The sequence below is a fragment of the Oncorhynchus clarkii genome, chromosome 1, assembly GCF_045791955.1.
Source record: "Oncorhynchus clarkii lewisi isolate Uvic-CL-2024 chromosome 1, UVic_Ocla_1.0, whole genome shotgun sequence".
Classification (NCBI taxonomy): Eukaryota; Metazoa; Chordata; class Actinopteri; order Salmoniformes; family Salmonidae; genus Oncorhynchus; species Oncorhynchus clarkii.
In genome coordinates this window covers 26,689,458-26,706,636 of record NC_092147.1, presented here as the reverse complement: position 1 = coordinate 26,706,636, position 17,179 = coordinate 26,689,458, and the positions used below count along the sequence as shown (strand labels likewise).

The following is a 17,179-nucleotide window of genomic DNA, read 5'->3' as shown; positions in this document are numbered from 1 at the left end:
TCTCAGTCTCTCTCTCCTCCCTCTCCCTCTCTTTCTCTGTCCCCCCTCTCTCTGTCTCTCACTCTCCCTGTCTCTCCCTCTCCATCTCACTCTCTCTGTTTCTCCCTCTCTCTGTCTCTCCCTCTCCCTGTCTCTCCATCTCACTCTCTCTGTCTCTCCTCCTCCCTCTCCCTCTCTTTCTCTGTCCCCCCTCTCTCTGTCTCTCTCACTCTCCCTGTCTCTCCCTCTCCATCTCACTCTCTCTGTTTCTCCCTCTCTCTGTCTCTCTCACTCTCCCTGTCTCTCCCTCTCCCTGTCTCTCCCTCTCCATCTCTCTCTCTCTGTTTCTCCCTCTCTCTGTCTCTCTCACTCTCCCTGTCTCTCCCTCTCCCTGTCTCTCCCTCTCCATCTCACTCTCTCTGTTTCTCCCTCTCTCTGTCTCTCTCACTCTCCCTGTCTCTCCCTCTCCCTGTCTCTCCCTCTCCATCTCACTCTCTCTGTTTCTCCCTCTCTCTGTCTCTCCCTCTCTCTGTCTCTCCCTCTCCCTGTTTCTCCCTCTCTCTGTCTCTCCCTCTCCATCTCACTCTCTCTGTTTCTCCCTCTCTCTGTCTCTCTCTCTCTCCCTGTCTCTCTCTCCCTGTCTCTCCCTCTCCATCTCACTCTCTCTGTTTCTCCCTCTCTCTGTCTCTCTCCCTCTCCATCTCACTCTCTCTCCCTCTCTCTCTCTCCCTCTCCATCTCACTCTCTCTCTCCCTCTCTCTGTTTCTCCCTCTCTCTGTTTCTCCCTCTCTCTGTCTCTCTCACTCTCCCTGTCTCTCCCTCTCCCTGTCTCTCCCTCTCCATCTCACTCTCTCTGTTTCTCCCTCTCTCTCACTCTCCCTGTCTCTCTCCCTCTCTCCCTCTCCATCTCCCTCTCTCTGTTTCTCCCTCTCCCTGTCTCTCCCTCTCCATCTCACTCTCTCTGTTTCTCCCTCTCTCTGTCTCTCTCTCTCTCTGTTTCTCCCTCTCTCTGTCTCTCTCTCTCCACTCTGTGTATGTTTAAACCCACAGCGGTTCTGTGATTCCATGTCTATTTTTAGAGAAGGTCATACATTACTAACAGGGGAAGTAGATATTTCAGTGTCTGGAGGCGTTAGAAAATGAAGGTTGTATTTTTCCACAAAGCACAGAGAGCAGCGTGTCCTGAGCTGCAAGTGCTTTGGCTCTGAAGGTGAACCCGCTTTCTGTGTCATTCATACACACACACACACACACACACACACACACACACACACACACACACACACACACACACACATACACAGAAACACACAGACACAGCAAAGGTCACATGGCAGTAGAGAGGGGTAAAGGAGAGAATGGAGGAGGAGGAGAGAATGAGGGAAAAGAGGAAAAGCTGTTTGACTGCATCAGAGAGGGTGAAAAGCAGTTGGAAGGAGGAGAGAATGAGGGGAAAAGAGGAAAAGCTGTTTGACTGCATCAGAGAGGGTGAAAAGCAGTTGGAAGGAGGAGAGAATGAGGGGAAAGAGGAAAAGCTGTTTGACTGCATCAGAGAGGGAGAAAAGCAGTTGGAAGGAGGAGAGAATGAGGGGAAAAGAGGAAAAGCTGTTTGACTGCATCAGAGAGGGAGAAAAGCAGTTGGAAGGAGGAGAGAAAAGAGGAAAAGCTGTTTGACTGGGGGGAAAAAGAGGAAAAGCTGTTTGACTGCATCAGAGAGGGAGAAAAGCAGTTGGAAGGAGGAGAGAATGAGGGGAAAGAGGAAAAGCTGTTTGACTGCATCAGAGAGGGAGAAAAGCAGTTGGAAGGAGGAGAGAATGAGGGGAAAAGAGGAAAAGCTGTTTGACTGCATCAGAGAGGGAGAAAAGCAGTTGGAAGGAGGAGAGAATGAGGGGAAAAGAGGAAAAGCTGTTTGACTGCATCAGAGAGGGAGAAAAGCAGTTGGAAGGAGGAGAGAATGAGGGGAAAGAGGAAAAGTTGTTTGACTGCATCAGAGAGGGAGAAAAGCAGTTGGAAGGAGGAGAGAATGAGGGGAAAGAGGAAAAGCTGTTTGACTGCATCAGAGAGGGAGAAAAGCAGTTGGAAGGAGGAGAGAATGAGGGGAAAAGAGGAAAAGCTGTTTGACTGCATCAGAGAGGGAGAAAAGCAGTTGGAAGGAGGAGAGAATGAGGGGAAAAGAGGAAAAGCTGTTTGACTGCATCAGAGAGGGAGAAAAGCAGTTGGAAGGAGGAGAGAATGAGGGGAAAGAGGAAAAGCTGTTTGACTGCATCAGAGAGGGAGAAAAGCAGTTGGAAGGAGGAGAGAATGAGGGGAAAAGAGGAAAAGCTGTTTGACTGCATCAGAGAGGGAGAAAAGCAGTTGGAAGGAGGAGAGAATGAGGGGAAAGAGGAAAAGCTGTTTGACTGCATCAGAGAGGGAGAAAAGCAGTTGGAAGGAGGAGAGAATGAGGGGAAAAGAGGAAAAGCTGTTTGACTGCATCAGAGAGGGAGAAAAGCAGTTGGAAGGAGGAGAGAATGAGGGGAAAAGAGGTTTGACTGCATCAGAGCAGTTGTTGAGGGGAAAAGAGGAAACGCTGTTTGACTGCATCAGAGAGGGAGAAAAGCAGTTGGAAGGAGGAGAGAATGAGGGGAAAGAGGAAAAGCTGTTTGACTGCATCAGAGAGGGAGAAAAGCAGTTGGAAGGAGGAGAGAATGAGGGGAAAAGAGGAAAAGCTGTTTGACTGCATCAGAGAGGGAGAAAAGCAGTTGGAAGGAGGAGAGAATGAGGGGAAAAGAGGAAACCTGTTTGACTGCATCAGAGAGGGAGAAAAGCAGTTGGAAGGAGGAGAGAATGAGGGGAAAGAGGAAAAGCTGTTTGACTGCATCAGAGAGGGAGAAAAGCAGTTGGAAGGAGGAGAGAATGTTTGACTGGGAGGGAAAAAGCAGAGGAAAAGCTGTTTGACTGCATCAGAGAGGGAGAAAAGCAGTTGGAAGGAGGAGAGAATGAGGGGAAAAGAGGAAAAGCTGTTTGACTGCATCAGAGAGGGAGAAAAGCAGTTGGAAGGAGGAGAGAATGAGGGGAAAAGAGGAAAAGCTGTTTGACTGCATCAGAGAGGGAGAAAAGCAGTTGGAAGGAGGAGAGAATGAGGGGAAAAGAGGAAAAGCTGTTTGACTGCATCAGAGAGGGAGAAAAGCAGTTGGAAGGAGGAGAGAATGAGGGGAAAAGAGGAAACCTGTTTGACTGCATCAGAGAGGGAGAAAAGCAGTTGGAAGGAGGAGAGAATGAGGGGAAAAGAGGAAAGGCTGTTTGACTGCATCAGAGAGGGAGAAAAGCAGTTGGAAGACAAACTGAGAGTAGAAACAAAAATGAATAAGAGGAAGCTGAAAGGAGTAGACATACAGCCTTTTAGAGAGGCAATGTGATCCTTCAAATATAGGGCCTGTAGGGATATCATTGTAGGGATATCATTGTTTTTTTTTTATTTTTTTATTTCACCTTTATTTAACCAGGTAGGCTAGTTGAGAACAAGTTCTCATTTGCAACTGCGACCTGGCCAAGATAAGGCATAGCAGTGTGAACAGACAACACAGAGTTACACATGGAGTAAACAATTAACAAGTCAATAACACAGTAGAAAAAAGGGGAGTCTATATATACATTGTGTGCAAAAGGCATGAGAAGGTAGGCAAATAATTACAATTATGCAGATTAACACTGGAGTGATAAATGATCAGATGGTTATGTACAGGTAGAGATTGGTGTGCAAAAGAGCAGAAAAATAAAAATAAATAAATAAAAACAGTATGGGGATGAGGTAGGTGAAAATGGGTGGGCTATTTACCAATAGACTATGTACAGCTGCAGCGATCGGTTAGCTGCTCGGATAGCAGATGTTTGAAGTTGGTGAGGGAGATAAAAGTCTCCAACTTCAGCGATTTTTGCAATTCGTTCCAGTCACAGGCAGCAGAGAACTGGAACGAAAGGCGGCCAAATGAGGTGTTGGCTTTAGGGATGATCAGTGAGATACACCTGCTGGAGCGCGTGCTACGGATGGGTGTTGCCATCGTAACCAGTGAACTGAGATAAGGCGGAGCTTTACCTAGCATGGACTTGTAGATGACCTGGAGCCAGTGGGTCTGGCGACGAATATGTAGCGAGGGCCAGCCGACTAGAGCATACAAGTTGCAGTGGTGGGTGGTATAAGGTGCTTTGGTGACAAAACGGATGGCACTGTGATAAACTGCATCCAGTTTGCTGAGTAGAGTGTTGGAAGCAATTTTGTAGATGACGTCGCCGAAGTCGAGGATCGGTAGGATAGTCAGTTTTACTAGGGTAAGTTTGGCGGCGTGAGTGAAGGAGGCTTTGTTGCGGAATAGAAAGCCGACTCTTGATTTGATTTTCGATTGGAGATGTTGGATATGGGTCTGGAAGGAGAGTTTAGAGTCTAGCCAGACACCTAGGTACTTATAGATGTCCACATATTCAAGGTCGGAACCATCCAGGGTGGTGATGCTGGTCAGGCGTGCGGGTGCAGGCAGCGAACGGTTGAAAAGCATGCATTTGGTTTTACTAGCGTTTAAGAGCAGTTGGAGGCCACGGAAGGAGTGCTGTATGGCATTGAAGCTCGTTTGGAGGTTAGATAGCACAGTGTCCAAGGACGGGCCGGAAGTATATAGAATGGTGTCGTCTGCGTAGAGGTGGATCAGGGAATCGCCCGCAGCATGAGAAACATCATTGATATATACAGAGAAAAGAGTCGGCCCGAGAATTGAACCCTGTGGCACCCCCATAGAGACTGCCAGAGGACCGGACAGCATGCCCTCCGATTTGACACACTGAACTCTGTCTGCAAAGTAATTGGTGAACCAGGCAAGGCAGTCATCCGAAAAACCGAGGCTACTGAGTCTGCCGATAAGAATACGGTGATTGACAGAGTCGAAAGCCTTGGCAAGGTCTATGAAGACGGCTGCACAGTACTGTCTTTTATCGATGGCGGTTATGATATCGTTTAGTACCTTGAGCGTGGCTGAGGTACACCCGTGACCGGCTCGGAAACCAGATTGCACAGCGGAGAAGGTACGGTGGGAAGGGATAGGGATAGGGATATCATTGTAGGGATATCATTGTAGGGATATCATTGTAGGGATATCATTGCATTCAAGCTCAGATAGCAGCCCAGGTTCACTGGACAATCTATTGAGCCCTGGTTTTGGTTTTCTGCTGAGAGGAGTAACACAAACATCTATTTTTCACTCCAACCTGTCTGCTATCAGATCAGTGTACCCACGTTGAATACCAACTCCAAACAAATTGCATCGGCTGAATTCAAGATTCTGATCAAGTGTTTTCTCAAGGTACCCAATGGTTGGGGGGGTGGATTAGTTATTCATACTGTAGTCCCTCTTGCCTCCTCTCTCTGTCAGTCTCATCCCCCAAAGGCCTGGAGAGCAGATTGTATCACACTGTTTGGGCCAAATTATAATTGCTAATCTGCTTGTTTGGGGACAGCAGCATTTCAAGTGATGGGAGTGCAATTTGCTGTGTGTTATAAGTGTTTAGGAGGAGGGAGAAGTTGGCTTGTCAGTCTGCTGCTGTTTGCTGTCAGGTTGTAGAGAAACAGGGAGGAAGTTGAGTCTTAGATACCACATACTCTATTCCTCCTCAGGTACAACGCTTATTGACACCCAGCCTGCAGATAATCCTTCCTCAGCATCATCAACTTTAGAGGAGGTCCTTTGTCAAACCCTGGCAGCAGATTGTCAGACCCTGGCAGCAGATTGTCAGACCCTGGCAGCAGATTGTCAGACCCTGGCAGTAGATTGTCAGACCCTGGCAGTAGATTGTCAAACCCTGGCAGCAGATTGTCAGACCCTGGCAGCAGATTGTCAGACCCTGGCAGCAGATTGTCAGACCCTGGCAGTAGATTGTCAGACCCTGGCAGTAGATTGTCAGACCCTGGCAGTAGATTGTCAGACACAATGGTTGGTAATTAATTAGCAATTTATTGCATGACATACAGTGGGGCAAAAAAAGTATTTAGTCAGACACCAATTGTGCAAGTTCTCCCACTTAAAAAGATGAGAGAGTAATTGTAATTTTCATCATAGGTACACTTCAACTATGACAAACAAAATGAGAAAAAAATCCAGAAAATCTCATAGGATTAATTTTTTTGTTGTTGCATTTTTACCCCTTTTTCTCCCCAATTTCGTGGTATCCAATTGTTGTAGTAGCTACTATCTTGTCTCATCGCTACAACTCCCGTACGGGCTCGGGAGAGACAAAGGTTGAAAGTCATGCGTCCTCCGATACACAACCCAACCAGCCGCACTGCTTCTTAACACAGCGCGCATCCAACCCGGAAGCCAGCCGCACCAATGTGTCGGAGGCTACACCGTGCACCTGGCAACCTTGGTTAGTGCGCACTGCGCCTGGCCCGCCACAGGAGTCGCTGGTGCGCGATGAGACAAGGACATCCCTACCGACCAAGCCCTCCCTAACCCGGACGACGCTAGGCCAATTGTGCGTCGCCCCACGGACCTCCCGGTCGCGGCCGGTTACGACAGAGCCTGGGCGCGAACCCAGGGACTCTGATGGCACAGCTGGCGCTGCAGTACAGCGCCCTTAACCACTGCGCCACCCGGGAGGCCACATTGTAGGATTTTTAATGAATTTATTTGCAAATTATGGTGGAAAATAAGTATTTGGTCAATAACAAAAGTTTATCTCAATACTTTGTTATATACAGTGCCTTGCGAAAGTATTCGGCCCCCTTGAACTTTGCGACCTTTTGCCACATTTCAGGCTTCAAACATAAAGATATAAAACTGTATTTTTTTGTGAAGAATCAACAACAAGTGGGACACAATCATGAAGTGGAACGACATTTATTGGATATTTAAAACTTTTTTAACAAATCAAAAACTGAAAAATTGAGCGTGCAAAATTATTCAGCCCCTTTACTTTCAGTGCAGCAAACTCTCTCCAGAAGTTCAGTGAGGATCTCTGAATGATCCAATGTTGACCTAAATGACTAATGATGATAAATACAATCCACCTGTGTGTAATCAAGTCTCCGTATAAATGCACCTGCACTGTGATAGTCTCAGAGGTCCGTCAAAAGCGCAGAGAGCATCATGAAGAACAAGGAACACACCAGGCAGGTCCGAGATACTGTTGTGAAGAAGTTTAAAGCCGGATTTGGATACAAAAAGATTTCCCAAGCTTTAAACATCCCAAGGAGCACTGTGCAAGCGATAATATTGAAATGGAAGGAGTATCAGACCACTGCAAATCTACCAAGACCTGGCCGTCCCTCTAAACTTTCAGCTCATACAAGGAGAAGACTGATCAGAGATGCAGCCAAGAGGCCCATGATCACTCTGGATGAACTGCAGAGATCTACAGCTGAGGTGGGAGACTCTGTCCATAGGACAACAATCAGTCGTATATTGCACAAATCTGGCCTTTATGGAAGAGTGGCAAGAAGAAAGCCATTTCTTAAAGATATCCATAAAAAGTGTCGTTTAAAGTTTGCCACAAGCCACCTGGGAGACACACCAAACATGTGGAAGAAGGTGCTCTGGTCAGATGAAACCAAAATTGAACTTTTTGGCAACAATGCAAAACGTTATGTTTGGCGTAAAAGCAACACAGCTCATCACCCTGAACACACCATCCCCACTGTCAAACATGGTGGTGGCAGCATCATGGTTTGGGCCTGCTTTTCTTCAGCAGGGACAGGGAAGATGGTTAAAATTGATGGGAAGATGGATGGAGCCAAATACAGGACCATTCTGGAAGAAAACCTGATGGAGTCTGCAAAAGACCTGAGACTGGGACGGAGATTTGTCTTCCAACAAGACAATGATCCAAAACATAAAGCAAAATCTACAATGGAATGGTTCAAAAATAAACATATCCAGGTGTTAGAATGGCCAAGTCAAAGTCCAGACCTGAATCCAATCGAGAATCTGTGGAAAGAACTGAAAACTGCTGTTCACAAATGCTCTCCATCCAACCTCACTGAGCTCGAGCTGTTTTGCAAGGAGGAATGGGAAAAAATTTCAGTCTCTCGATGTGCAAAACTGATAGACATACCCCAAGCGACTTACAGCTGTAATCGCAGCAAAAGGTGGCGCTACAAAGTATTAACTTAAGGGGGCTGAATAATTTTGCACGCCCAATTTTTCAGTTTTTGATTTGTTAAAAACGTTTTAAATATCCAATAAATGTCGTTCCACTTCATGATTGTGTCCCACTTGTTGTTGATTCTTCACAAAAAAATACAGTTTTATATCTTTATGTTTGAAGCCTGAAATGTGGCAAAAGGTCGCAAAGTTCAAGGGGGCCGAATACTTTCGCAAGGCACTGTACCCTTTGTTGGCAATGACAGAGGTCAAACGTTTTCTGTAAGTCTTCACAAGGTTTTCACACACTGTTGCTGGTATTTTGGCCCATTCCTCCATGCAGATCTCCTCTAGAGCAGTGATGTTTTGGGGCTGTTGCTGGGCAACACGGACTTTCAACTCCCTCCAAAGATTTTCTATGGGGTTGAGATCTGGAGACTGGCTAGGCCACTCCAGGACCTTGAAATGCTTCTTATGAAGCCACTCCTTCGTTGCCCGGGCGGTGTGTTTGGGATCATTGTCATGCTGAAAGACCAAGCCACGTTTCATCTTCAATGCCCTTGCTAATGGAAAGAGGTTTTCACTCAAAATCTCACGATACATGGCCCCATTCATTCTTTCCTTTACACAGATCAGTCGTCCTGGTCCTTTGCAGAAAAACAGCCCCAGTAGGTATGGTGTTCTTTGGATGCAACTCCAAACACGACGAGTTGAGTTTTTACTATTTTGGTTTCATCTGACCATATGACATTCTCCCAATCGTCTTCTGGATCATCCAAATGCTCTCTAGCAAACTTCAGACGGGCCTGGACATGTACTGGCTTAAGCAGGGGGACACGTCTGGCACCACAGGATTTGAGTCCCTGGCGGCGTAGTGTGTTGCCGTTCTTGTGATCATTTTGACCCCATGGGGTGAGATCTTGTGTGGAGCCCCAGATCGAGGGAGATTATCAGTGGTCTTGTATGTCTTCCATTTCCTAATAATTGCTCCCACAGTTGATTTCTTCAAACCAAGCTGCTTACCTATTGCAGATTCAGTCTTCCCAGCCTGGTGCAGGTCTACAATTTTGTTTCTGGTGTCCTTTGACAGCTCTTTGGTCTTGGCCATAGTGGAGTTTGGACTGTGACTGAGGTTGTGGACAGGTGTCTTTTATACTGATAACAAGTTCAAACAGGTGCCATTAATACAGGTAACGAGTGGAGGACTGAGGAGCCTCTTAAAGAAGAAGTTACAGGTCTGTGAGAGCCAGAAATCTTGCTTGTTTGTAGGTGACCAAATACTTATTTTCCACCATAATTTGCAAATAAATTCATTAAAAATCCTACAATGAGATTTTCTGTATTTTTTTTCTCATTTTGCCTGTCATAGTTGAAGTGTACCTATGATGAAAATTACAGGCCTCTCTCATCTTTTTAAGTGGGAGAACTTGCACAATTGGTGGCTGACTAAATACTTTTTTGCCCCACTGTAGTTCTGAAATAGTCTGTTCATCAACATCAGACCCTTCATAGGCTGGAGACAGACAGACAGAGACAAGACATTGGCTGCTGCATGGCGGTATGTTCCAGAAGTTTACTCACACAAGACTGACAGCAAAGTTAATTCCCTCGCCGCTGCTCCAGGCTCAAGTGCATTGTGGGATTGAATTTGACAGTGCTTTAGAAAAGAGGTTAGGCAATAGGCATCCTCTCAAACACATTCCGTATCATTGTTGCACTAAAATCTCCACATTGATTTGAATGTTGTATTTTGTGGGCATCACACACATATCCTTATGGTTTTCATATGTCATACAGTGGCGAATGCAGGCACAACTGACCAGTAGCACTGAGGTGATGGTCTCTGCTGTATAAAATATTTTCTCCAGCTGTTTCCAACTTGAATCCTGCTCCGGTCAGTTCTGCTCCAGTCAGTCCTGCTCCAGTCAGTCCTGCTCCAGTCAGTCCTGCTCCAGTCAGTCCTGGTCCAGTCAGTCCTACTCCGGTCAGTTCTGCTCCAGTCAGTCCTGCTCCAGTCAGTCCTGCTCCAGTCAGTCCTGGTCCAGTCAGTCCTGGTCCAGTCAGTTCTGCTCCGGTCAGTTCTGCTCCAGTCAGTCCTGCTCCAGTCAGTCCTGCTCCAGTCAGTCCTGCTCCAGTCAGTCCTGGTCCAATCAGTCCTGCTCCGGTCAGTTCTGCTCCGGTCAGTCCTGCTCCAGTCAGTCCTGCTCCAGTCAGTCCTGGTCCAGTCAGTCCTGCTCCAGTCAGTCCTGCTCCAGTCAGTCCTGCTCCAGTCAATCCTGCTCCAGTCAGTTCTGCTCCAGTCAGTCCTGGTCCAGTCAGTCCTGCTCCAGTCAGTCCTGCTCCAGTCAGTCCTGCTCCAGTCAGTCCTGGTCCAGTCAGTCCTGGTCCAGTCAGTCCTGCTCCAGTCAGTCCTGGTCCAGTCAGTCCTGCTCCAGTCAGTCCTGATCCAGTCAGTCCTGCTCCAGTCAGTCCTGGTCCAGTCAGTCCTGCTCCAGTCAGTCCTACTCCAGTCAGTCCTGCTCCAGTCCGTCCTGCTCCAGTCAGTCCTGGTCCAGTCAGTCCTACTCCAGTCAGTCCTGCTCCCTGTGTGTGTGTCAGGTCCAGTCCCAGTTGGGATGTCTATCCTCTCTGTGTAGGAGTGGGAGAGATGGTCCTACCGCGTGTATCAACGCCATCACTAACCCCCTCTGTCTGCAGCCTTAATAATGCCTCTGTTTGTCTCCCCTTCCCTGACATTATGCACCCTAACTAATGGGGAAGAGGAGAGAGGTTAAAAGAAAGCATACAAAAAATGGTAGGAAGGCAGTGGAGAAGAGAGGAGGCCCAGAGAGAGGAGAGATTAGAGGACAAAGTGGGCTAAGTGTCCCTCCCACCTTCTCCACATTCAACTGGATTAATCCAACACTCCCTCAGAAGCATGATTTCATTAGTCCCTCCCTTTTTAATATGCTCCTCAATTGAGTCTGCTGCAGCTGTAATTGAGCTCTTACTCCTGATTGCGTATTTATGAAATACTAATAATTTGGTGGATGTTTATGTAAGTGTATATTAATACACATGTGAATTGGAAATGTGTTCTTTGCATATCCCAACTCCCTCTGAGATACCCTCAGAGTGGGGTCACGGCCAGGGTCAGCCATTATCAACGGTGACCTTCAAGCAATTAGGGTTAAGTGCCTTGCTCAAGGGCACATCAACAGATTTTTCACTTTGTCAGCTCAGGCATGTGAACTACCAGCCTTTCAGTTACTGGCCCAGCGCTCTAACCGCTAGGCTACCTGCCGCCCTGTGTGTGTCTGTATGTGTGCACGTCTCTTTTAATGTGTGTATGTATATCTCTGATAGTGTGTCTGTAAATGTATCTTTATTGCTTGGGGTGTTTTATCTCACTGTGCCTTCTCTCTTCCCCCCAGGTGTATGACACACCACCCATGGTGGTGAAAGGCCCCCCCAGTGGCCAAGACGTCTATGACACGCCCCCCAGTGTGGACAAGAGCCAGCTGTTCTCCCAGCAAACGGTGAGAGGCTGCTTCTGCACCAATAGGGTGTCCTCTCTGTCTGTTGTTGTAGGAGAGGAGGAAGACAGTGGTAGACTCATCAATCCCAGTGTACTTTACCATCTGTCCTTGTGTGCTGGATATGTGGGGTCTTAAAGTAACTATCCCTCCTCCTTATCATGAGTCAGAATGTGTTATACATCATTATGAAGTCCTATGGCAGTACAGTATGTGTGTTTGATGTTGCCTCTGTCTCCCTCCCAGGTGTACGACTTCCCCCCCTCCGTCAGTAAGGATGTTCCAGACGCTCCTATCAGGGAGGAGACCTATGATGTCCCCCCCCACTTTGCCAAGCTGAAGAGTCTGGAGAGCCAGAGCCAGGGCCATCTGATCCCCGGGGGGCCTGAGCCCCCCATCCCTGAAGATGTGTACGACGTCCCTCCCCCTCCCCTCACCGGCAAGCGCCACCCAGACGCCTATCACGCCCCCCTGGGCCAGGAGATCTACGACATCCCTGCCAGTCTGAGGAAGGGCGGACACCACAACCCCCAGGATGTGTACGATTTCCCACGCGAGCGGCATGCGTGTGAGGACTCCATCTATGACGTCCCCCCTCAGGTGGTGAGAGACGCGGGTGCCACAGAGGAGATGACTGTCAGCTTCAAACGCCTGTCTGCCTCCAGCACGGGCAGCACCCGCAGCAACCTGTCCACCTCCTCTCTGGACATGGTGCCAGTCAGGGAGTCGGCGGTGCCCAGCCAGGCCGGCCCGGGGAAGCTGTTGATCCTAGACCTGGAGCAGGCCATGGAGCGCCTCTCCCACCTACAGCAAGAGGTGGAGGGCTCCGTCTCCCTCCTCATGTCTTTCATCAGTGGGAACTGGCGCAGCCCCACCCAGATGGAGGCCAACCTGCCAGCCATCAGGAAGGCGGTGGACAGGATGAGGGCGGCCGTCAGGGACCTGCTGGAGTTTGCACGGGGGGCCGTGGCCAACTCTGCCCAGGCCACTGACCGCACGCTGCAGGCCAAGCTGGGCAAGCAGGTGCAGAAGATGGAGGAGGCCTTCCAGGGCCTGGTCAAGTACAGCCAGGCTCTGGACGCTGTTGGCTGGGCCCCCTCTGCTCAAATGGCACCCTTAGCAGGCAATGGTGGGGATGACCTGGACCGGCTGGTCATGTGTGCCCGGGGCGTGCCCGACGACACTAAACAGCTGGCTTCCTTTCTCCATGGCAACGCCTCGCTGCTCTTTAAAAGGACAAACAAGCAGCAGCAGCTTCCTCTGCCCCACGTCCCCCACACTGCTGACCTCATGGGTCAGATGACCAACAACAACATCTCAGCTTATCAGACAGGAGACGGCAGGGCCAACATCCAGTCCCGGCCCCTGCCGTCCCCGCCCAAGTTCACGGCCGAGGAGGAGACCCATGACCGGCCCTACGAGACTACAGAGGAGGGCTGGATGGAGGACTATGACTATGTGCATTTACAGGTAATATCCCTCCTCATATGAAAGAACAAAACAGATCATCACATATGTGTTTATATCCTCAATTATCAGTGGAGAATAAGGTTGGAGTGTGTTGGTACTGTCAGTGACAGCACTGGTACTTATAACAGCATGGTGGTTTGGAGCAATCAGCAGCACTCTACATTAACCCATGGATTATGTTAAGCATGTAAACCATAGTGTCTGTCTGTGTTTAATGATACGCTGGTACAGTATTTCAGATGAAAGAGAAGATAGAGATGATGATACACCAGTAGATTGATCAATTTCCCATACAAGGCTTCGTCATGTGGGGTACACATACTCCCCCAACGCACTGCTTCAGGTGTCATCATCAGTCACCATTACTGCATGTACAGGCGTGTTTCTCTACCCATCATATGTCATCGCTTTTGCTGTCCATTGCTGCTGTTGTATCCCTCATGTGCAGCAGTATTGTTGTTATGAAAATGCAAGGAGAACAGATTATGTTAAGATGATATGATCTTATTTAAAATACAACAACCATATCTTAAATATGTTTCAGTGCAATATGTGTGTTTGGCACACTAACATACAAATCTCGATGTCATGTGTCACTTTCTCTCAGTGCAGTGGCAGAGCTGCAGTCTGGTCTGGTGTGATATGAGCTCATACTGCCCTCTACTGATTAGGAGGATTATCACACGTGGTGTCAGACATTATTTTAATGGGTGATCCTCCCTTGAGCCAGTTGAATTAAAATCCCATCCTAGCATTGTCTTAGTGTGTTTGTGTCTATGTGTTTGGAGCAGTAAATACAGCCTCTTTCTGTCGTTTGATTTCCAGGGTAAGGAAGAGTTTGAGAAGAATCAGAGGCAATTATTAGAGAAAGGGACCAGACACAACAAAACCACACTGGAACGGCAGCAGGTGAGGACCTGTGGGTCTGTCAGTCAGTGAGAGTGGATGTGTATCTTAGTAATTAATAAGGGAGTGTTTGAAAGAACATTATGTGCGACTGTGCTGTTCCATTGTTGTCTTAGTGGTTGAGGGTTCAGTCAGTTCACATGGGATGTTTTACAGATCAGGCAGGCATTTATTTTTTCTCTTTGTGTTCCCATCTACTGCAGCTGAAACAGTTTGAGCGACTGGAGCAGGAAGTCAGCCAGCCAATCAACAATGACATCTCAGGCTGGACCCCGCCTCCCCACTATCCAGCGGCCCAGCGGAGCAAGCTGAGCATGGGCGACCGACAGCTGCTGCTCTTCTACTCGGAGCAGTGTGAGGCCAACGTCACCACCCTCACCAACGCCATCGACGCCTTCTACTCCTCCATCAACAACAACCAGCCGCCCAAGATCTTTGTGGCTCACAGCAAATTTGTCATCCTCAGCGCACACAAGCTGGTGTTCATCGGGGACACGCTCTCTCGACAGGCCAAGTCCCCAGAGGTGCGGGCGCATGTGGCCCAGCACAGTAATGCTCTGTGTGACAAACTCAAGGACATTGTGGTGAGCACCAAGACTGCAGCGCTGCAGTATCCTTCCCCCGGTGCGGCGCGAGACATGACGGAGAGGGTGAGGGAGCTGGCCGGCTGCACACAGCAGTTCCGCATGGCTCTGGGTCAGCTGGTGGCCATGTGAACCTCCGGTCCTGAGACACTGACATGGGGAGTCCACACTGGGACACACAGCACCCACACACCCAGTGGGTCACTGTCACAGACACATGGACCCTTCATCCTCCTCTTGTGCTTTTTATTTTTAAAAAGGACAACTATCTGACTGGGCTGGGCCATAGGTTGTACATGAATCATTGTAAATATTTAAGTTACTATTAGCCAGAAAGAAAATGTACTTCCACTATATATATGTTTTTGAGACCTTCTGGAAAAACTCAACAGGATGTAGTTTTTAGGCAATGTCCATTATTATTATTATTGCTAAACTGTAATTATTGCTCTGATTATTATAATTGTTATTATTATTGTTATAATACGTTGATTAAGGATGTTTACATTTCAAACAAAATGTATGTAGTACTTAATGCTGTTTTTCATCCTAGATTATCAATAATGGTGGATTTTGTAAAAGTCATGTACTTAGGTGAGGTGGAGGATATGTTGACAGAAAATAAATAGCTTTCCTTAGAGCTGTCAAAGGAGGCTAGGCATCGTGTTGTGAGTGCAAGGCATTCTGGGTAGGACCTGGGAGAGAGAGGTTTCCATGACAGACAGTTAATAAAGTTCTCACTGCTGTCATGGGACAGGTTTCATTTGAGTAGCTCTACATGCTAATTAAAATGTCCCAATTAGAATACTGTATTTTAGTACCATCTCTTCCTTTGAGATTGAAGGAAGAATGAAAATAATTTTATGGTCAGCATTTCTACTTCCCTTGTTCGTCAAAAGCACAAAGCTTTGTCCGTCTGTCTGCTGCCACTAGAGTGCTAGTATTCACCACACTCTCCCAGACTCTCCTAGGCCTGCATGCTCTGTGGTCTATAGGGTTGCTTTGGACTCTTGTGACTCTGTTCTAGAAGTCTGTTCTAGAAGTCTCCTGTGCTCCATACCAGGCTCTCTGCTCACCTCCCAGAGGTGGAACTCTGCCTCTCCTCCCCCTAGCACTTCCTGGACAGCACTGCTGCACCCTGCAGGCCAGGGGAACCTGTAATGGTTAGGTGTACTGTTTGTGAGGATATAATTGGTGTGAAAAGTGCATTTGTTTTCATTAGCATGCACTCAACCCCCTTGTAAATTGATGAGCATATTAAGGAGTGGTTGTTTATGAGCTCCACCTCTGCTTTTTACCAAATGGATGTACACACACACACACGTAAGATATTGACGGTAATATCTGTTAGCCTAACATGAACCATTCTTGACACTATTCAAATCACATTGCCGCAGCTGTATCATATCCCACTTCAATAGCTGTACCAGAGGGATGTGAGTTAGCTTGGTCAGGGGGTGTGTTTTACTATTTCTTCAGTCCTGGAGAAATCTCCAAACAAAGCAGAGGAATCTGCTAACACTCTAGTTTCCATTGACCTGTTTTCTAAAACCTGACTGGTTGTATTCTAAGTATCAGATTATGTCAGAGGGTGAAGTTCAATGCAACATATTGTATTATAAAGCACTGCAACATGTTGTTGTGGATATAGTTGAAACCCCTATGAAGTAAAGAAATAATACATTGAAAACTAAGCTGACTGGTAATGTTATTCTGGTCTCAAATCTGTGTTTTAAGATTTGAAATATATATGTTAAGAACATACTTCTGCTGTACATTGCATAACTGGAAAATACAGTGCTTCGGAAAGTATTCAGGCCCCTTGACTTTTTGTTACGTTACAGCCTTATTCTAAAATGGATTCAATCGTGTTTTTCCTTCTGATCAATCTACACACAATACCCCATAATCACAAAGCAAAAACAGGTTTTTAGAAATCTTTCCAAATTTATAACAAATAAAAAAACTGATATGACATTTACATAAGTATTCAGACCCTTTACTCAGTACTTTGTTGAAGCACCTTTGGAAGCGATTACCGCCTCGAGTCCTCTTGGGTATGATGCTACAAGCTTGGCACACCTGTATTTGGGGAGATTCTCCCATTCTTCTCTGCAGATCCTCTTAAGATCTGTCAGGTTGGATGGAGAGTATTGATGCACGGCTATTTTCTGATCTCTCCAGAGATGTTCGAACGGGTTCAAGTCTGGCCTCTGGCTGGGCCACTCAAGGACATTGAGACTTGTCCCGAAGCCACTCCTGCTCTGTCTTGGCTGTGTGCTTATGGTCATTGTCCTGTTGGAAGGGGAACCTTCGACCCAGTCTCAGGTCCTGAGCACACTGGATCAGGTTTTCATTAGGATCTCTCTGTACTTTGCTCCGTTCATCTTTCCCTTGATCCTGACTAGTCTCCCAGTCCCTGCCACTGAAAAACATCCCCACAGCATGATGCTGCCACCAACATACTTCACAGTAGGGATGGTGCAAGGTTTCTTCCAGATGTGACTCTTGGCATTCAGGCCAAAAAGTTCAATCTTGGTTTCATCAGACCAGAGAATCTTGTTTCTCACCGTCTGAGAGTCTTAGGTGCCGTTTGGCAAACTCTAAGCTGGCTGTCATG

The 17,179-nt window shown here is 47.5% G+C and overlaps 1 protein-coding gene across 6 annotated transcripts in view; it reads left to right on the top strand.

The window, feature by feature from the left end:
• LOC139396469 (breast cancer anti-estrogen resistance protein 1-like) overlaps positions 1-16,494 on the top strand; it is a 115,317-nt gene extending 98,823 nt beyond the window's left edge. For 3 of the 6 annotated variants that reach the window (XM_071143688.1, XM_071143608.1, XM_071143787.1), the window contains 4 exons: positions 11,498-11,602; positions 11,846-13,069; positions 13,895-13,978; positions 14,176-16,493. In XM_071143688.1, the coding sequence (XP_070999789.1) occupies positions 11,498-11,602; positions 11,846-13,069; positions 13,895-13,978; positions 14,176-14,691 (1,929 nt within the window). In that variant the 3' untranslated portion in view covers positions 14,692-16,493. Of the gene's footprint in view, positions 1-11,497; positions 11,603-11,845; positions 13,070-13,894; positions 13,979-14,175 lie in introns of all 6 variants that reach the window. The other 3 variants (XM_071143523.1, XM_071143549.1, XM_071143723.1) reach the window with 3 other exon arrangements.
• Positions 16,495-17,179: the final 685 nt, after the last annotated feature.